Raw genomic sequence first — 5,942 nt, 5'->3', positions numbered from 1 at the left:
TAATGAATATATTTGTACAAATAATCACTTTTGTATATTGACTCTTACTATTTCATCCCATTAAATCTTTGCAAACATCTCAAATACATACAAAACGACTATTTTTGTGTAGAATACAAACATATACAGAAGAACTACTCATATCTCATGAAATCCTGATTAACTGCAAGTTCTATGTTGCAATTGTTGTTATTTATTTTATGTCAGATGTCAATGATTTTGAAATGTGTATTTATATATTTTTTTTTTTTTTAATTTTTTTCTAGAATTCCCCTAAGATCTTTGTGAAAGTAAGAATTTTATTATAATATGCTTTCTCAATTCTAATTTCATACTTCCTAGACTAATAAACTCTTTGAACTTGTTTTTCCAATCCTTTTTATGTCTCCACTTACAGTTTCTTAGAATTAACAATCTAGCCTGTCCCACCACTAGAATTACTTATACATCCCTCTTTCTCTCTTTTACCTTCAAAGATTCATTCAATCAAAACATTTCCTTGGATTTTAATTTTCTTTTCTTGGTTTGTCTGTTTGTTTGTTTGTTTTTTCTTAGATGCATGATGGGAAACGAGTGGCAGAATGTCTGAAGAAGGGAGTCAAAATTGCCAACCAGTGCATGGACAATTCTGTTCAAGTTCAACTTTTTGTTGAACTTCTCAATCATTACATTTATTTCTTTGAAAAAGGAAATGATCAAGTAAGTGACCCCTGCAACTATTCAGTTTTTTTTTGTTTTTTTGTTTTTTTCTGGTTGTGGATTATAAAAAAATCACCATCATCACCATCATCATCATGTATTTATCTTTTAGGCTGGGATGTGTTGGACGAGTGCTCATGGTTTGATTCCTTATTCAGAGTTGCTGTTCTCTTAGACAAGTCTCTCTTGTATGTTCCAATAATTATTCTTTAAGAGTGTCAATATAATATAACCCTTCTTCAACATATGATACATACAAACAGGGTGTTTGGGCTAAATTTGACAATTTTTTTTTTTTAAGTCTCCTTTTTTTCAGGAACAGCTTGATGTATTTGTGAACAGTCAGTGGTGTTGGAGAGCTTAAGGAAGATTAAAGATTAAAGTTGAGAGAAAGTTAGCTAAGGTGGAGGACTGGGAACCATCTGAATATTGGAAGAGAATTACTTACCCATATCATGATGATTTGCATCAAATATCAAAATGCTCAATGGTCTGTGAATACCGTAAAGGCTGTAATACGTGACATGGACAGCTGCAATGGTCAATGGGAAGGGACATAAAAAGCATTCTGACTGCATCCACACACCAGAATTCATCCAGCAACTTCAGGATGCAGTGATGGAAGATCTGAGCAAAGGAATCTGTGCTTTGGCAAGAGTGATGGATATTGGAGTTGCTGCCATGAAGTTGGCCCTTGTACAAGAGGCACAATGGACAAATTCTAACAACCAAAGCCAAGGAGAACTGCTTGACAAAGACAAAGAAACTCCTGAACAAGCTGAGGCAATCTGTTGAGTCAGAGATGATCTGGTTTTTCTCAGATGTCCCATGTATCATGAAAGCCAAGTTCCCCTAAACTGTGATGGTTTTCAGATTGTGTCACCAGTGATGTGATGTGATGCCTCCCCACATCTTTGAACTGGACCTTAAGCTCAGTTTAGACGGCTGTGTGAAGCTGTTGGAGACTGTGGTTAATCCCTGACTGGAGAATATTACTGTTGGAAGGCCACGCGTTTGTGGTAGCAAGATCTTACCCCTTGCCATGCCTCTGGAAAGAGTTAGTCGTTGTTGGAGAATTTCTACAATCTGACCAGCTCCAGTTTCTGGCCTCCGAATTCCCTCCATTATAATTGCAAGTAGAATAAGCCCTAAAAATACACAGACAGTAGGCTCCTTCAAATGTAAATGATTTAAGAGGAAAATTGGGTATAAGGGGCATTGGATGTTGTGTGCACGAGAGAAGACTGTGCTGGTTTGGTCGTGCGATGAGGACATGGATGAGGACAGCTGCATAAAGAAGTGCCAAGCTCTAATTGATGAGGATACCTGTAGAAGAAGTAGACCCAGGAAGATGTGGGATAAAGTGGTGAGAAAGGATCTTTGGACACTGGGCCTCACTGAAGAAAGGACGAGAGACCGGGAGATGTGGTGATTTGCTGTACTTGAGAAGACATGTCAAGCTAAGTAAAAACCTGTCTTCCACATCTACAGGCTTGTCCTTTCAAGTGCCAGTGACACTTAAAAAGCACCCATGCCTGTGCTGTATAAGTGCACTGGGGGCACCCAGCACACTCTGCTAAGTGGTTGGCATTATGAAGGACATCCAGCCATAGAAACCATGCCACAACAGACAGCTCCATGTCAAACCATCCAACCCATGCCAGCATGGAGACTGAATATTAAACAACGATGATGATGAAGATGATATAATTCCATGGATTACTATGCGTGGAGCATTATTGAGAAAGACATCAGCCACTCTGCCTACAATACTTAGGTTGAGCTGGTGGCTAAGATCATGGAGGTGTTTCAAAGATCTTCCCAGGGACACCGTGAAGAATGCATGTGCCAGGTTCTGGAGCCGTCTTGAGGTCATGGTGAAAGCTGAAGGCAGCTACTTTGAGGAAACTGTTATCTGCCAAATCGTAATCCAGTTGATATTTTTTTTTATCTTTTTAAACATTCTTTTATTTTTGGATGGGATGTTGTGTTTTCTTTTCCTTTTATGCCAACTGTCAAATTTATCCCAAACATTCTGTATATATGCATATACACACACACACACACACACAGTGCGATGGGTAGATTGTTGCCATTTTATATTTCTAATTACATGCATGCACATTGTTTTTGATTTTGTTGGCTACACAGTATAATAGGGTCAGTTGGGCACCGTCTGTGAGAAAAGCAGTACCGTGACTCATTCACTCTGTCAGACATTTGGAAATGACATGCTGTACTGCTTGGCATTCGTGCTGGAAGCTCCAATACAAACATGTACCGAGAGTGATAAAAACCAAACATCCAGTCAACATCATGGTGTTTGGAGTGATCACTAGTGATGGCAATATTATACTGCTATGGTTGAAGCCAATGGCGATTTTATTGAATAAATTTACTCTTGAGTATTTCAAGATATTTTTATGGAATTTTGGTAAATATATCTGTTAAAATGAGATGTCAGTGTTATGTTCACTTTTGCGTAATTTAGACGACAGTTTATTCCCGGCACCCTGTATACTGTACCATTTACAAAGCACCTATGCAGGTACCATGTAACACTCCATAAAGTGGTTGGCATTAGGAAGGGCATCCAGCCATAGAAACCAAGCTAAAACAGACAATGGAGCCTTGTGTGGCCCCAGGCCTTACTAGTTTCTGTCAAACCGTCCAACCCATGCCAGCATGGAAAATGGATGATAAATGATGATGATGAATGTAGAAGATAAAGGAAACTTCTGTAAGGGAAACATTTGAAATAATAGTTAATGGCATATATTTTAATGGAGATAAGTGTGGGGAATTCTGTTGGACATTGTTTAGGGAAAATTTAATGTTAACTATTTAATTGTTTATGACTGGAGTGTTGACACCCATTGCAATAATATAATGGGAGAATAATACAACAAACAATAAAACCATTATGAGTAAGTGTTAGTAAAATGCTAGAAGGAATCGATTATATGGTGGTGTTGGAATTGAAGTGCAAAATTGGGCAGTTGAATTTAGGAGGAGAAGGAAGAGTCTGGTCGGTGACCCACGGTCTGGACGTCCTGCAACTGCTACCACCAAGAAAAACATTGATTGTGTTCACCACATGGTGATGGATGACTGATGATTGACTGTAAATCAAATAGCCAATGTTATTAGCTTATCCTGTAAGAGAGTTGAGAATATTCTGCACAATAAACTTGGCATGGTGAGGATTTCTAGTCAGTGGGTGCCACGTTTTCTGACACCTGATCAAAAGTGCACCAGGCTGATCACATCACTGGAAAATCTGTTTCCTTGAATGTTTGCTAACCTACAATAATAAGTGTTGGGTTCATCACTTTGAGCCAGAGAGACAAAGAGACAATCCATGCAGTGGAAACAACCCTCCTCCTCATCTGCTCCAAAGAAAGCCATGGTCATTTCATCTGCCGGGAATGGGATGGCCTTAGTTTTTTGGGGGATGCAAAAGGTATTGTGTTTATTGATTATCTTGAAAAGAGCCACACCATTATTGGAGAGTAGTTTGCCATATTGCTGAGACATATTTATGAAAGGTTATCAAGACCAAATGCTGAGGAAACCTGATGAAAGGGGTTTTGTTCCATCAGCACAATGCTCCAGCATGGTCTGTGGTTTCAATGGCTGTGGCTTTGAACTGGTTGATCACTGTCCCTATTCTCCTGATTTGGGCCCCATCTGACTATCACCTGTTCTACACTTGGCTGGGAACCAGTATCACAGTGAGGATGTCATATTTAGTGTAGATGACTTTTTCGACCAACAGGATGAAAGCTTCTTCATCAATGGGATCCAAGAACTGCAACACTGATGGAAGAAGTGTGGAGACCGCAAGGCGGGGGGGGGGGGGGACTATGCTGAAAATTAGACCTCGTTTAGTTACCATTCCATGAGACTATCTTGGTCAGTCTATGAACTTTTCAGCCAACCCTTGTGAAGGGGTGTATTGTAATTATTGGCATGAATGTAGGCATCCTATATTTTTTAGAATTTAAAAATTTCCTAACTTCCATATTTCAGTTTTGAAGTGGCAAACTGACTTTGTTGGAATATTTGTGAAATATATAAGAATGTAAGACCTCATTTGAGGCATGTGATATTAAATAGTTGCTGCTAATTCCAACACCAAATTTATTGGTAATATTTCTTTGTCATATATCAGACTCAAAGAACCACATTTAAGATAATATCCTTTGAATTGTGATTTTTTTCTGCTTTTACACTCTTTTTCAGATAACTATTCCAGTATTAAACCAGCTTATTACAAAAATCCGAGAAGATTTGCCAAATTTAGAGGCCAATGAAGAAACAGAGCAAATTAACAAGCATTTTCAGAACACATTGGAACATCTCCAAATGCGTATTGCAAACAATGATTCTGGTAGTCCATCTTATGAAGGACTGACACTATAGGAAACTCTAAATCAATTCTACCATCATGTTTTTTTTTTCATTGATGTTAGCCATCTAACACTAGAGAATTCTTCTCTCCATCCTTTGGCTGTAAGTAATTTCTGAATGCTGCTATATGTGATTTAGGTGGGGGCATTTTTTTTTTTCTTTTTATATAATCACCTAAACTCATGATGTATTATAGAAAGGACTTTTTGAGGAAAGAAACAAACAACAAAATAGAAAGGTGCATAGACCTTGTTGAGTATTATTATTATTATTATTATTATATAAACATTTATTATTCTATGAAGAAAAACGAAATCATGATTTGTATTTAACAAGAAATAATGAAGTCTAAATTGTAAATGACTTTCTGGTTGTTATATTTTTATTTAATTGTAAACTGCAAATATACAAAAATCTATATTGATTTGGGTCCAATTGCCAGCAATAAATATATAATTTCTGTTGTGAATGACAAAATGTTCTTCGGCTGAACAGAATGTTTCAGCTTTCCTTCTTTTGTTGCCTGAAGTTGAGGCAATTTTCTGGCAATTTTTCATCAACCCATTTTTAACTCATCTTTTCTTCATTTTTGTTTGTTCTTGTTGATAATTTCCGTTGCTAATTCTTTAATTAATAACAACTATTCTCTCAAAAGTGACAATATTACTGCCTTCAATTGCAAATCTTTACTAATCTCGAATTGAACTCCAATCAGGAGTCTCACAAAACTATCCTAAATAATAGTTCCACAACAAAAAAACACTCTTTGCAATTTCACTTGCATTTGGTGCTCAAAACAACAGAATTTTCTTATTGTTTTTTTTTTTTTC

The 5,942-nt window shown here is 37.2% G+C and overlaps 1 protein-coding gene across 2 annotated transcripts in view; it reads left to right on the top strand.

The window, feature by feature from the left end:
• Positions 1-5,475, top strand: part of LOC106874199 (vacuolar protein sorting-associated protein 35) — a 37,467-nt gene extending 31,992 nt beyond the window's left edge. Inside the window, exons 17-19 of one of the 2 annotated variants that reach the window (XM_014921853.2) lie at positions 267-290; positions 556-699; positions 4,945-5,475. In XM_014921853.2, the coding sequence (XP_014777339.1) occupies positions 267-290; positions 556-699; positions 4,945-5,124 (348 nt within the window). In that variant the 3' untranslated portion in view covers positions 5,125-5,475. The remainder of the gene's footprint in view (positions 1-266; positions 291-555; positions 700-4,944) is intronic. The other variant, XM_014921855.2, reaches the window with a different exon arrangement.
• Positions 5,476-5,942: the final 467 nt, after the last annotated feature.

This window comes from Octopus bimaculoides, chromosome 1, assembly GCF_001194135.2.
Source record: "Octopus bimaculoides isolate UCB-OBI-ISO-001 chromosome 1, ASM119413v2, whole genome shotgun sequence".
In the NCBI taxonomy this organism is placed as follows: domain Eukaryota; kingdom Metazoa; phylum Mollusca; class Cephalopoda; order Octopoda; family Octopodidae; genus Octopus; species Octopus bimaculoides.
Note: the sequence above shows the minus strand (reverse complement) of the source record. Positions and strands in the feature narration are given on the sequence as shown.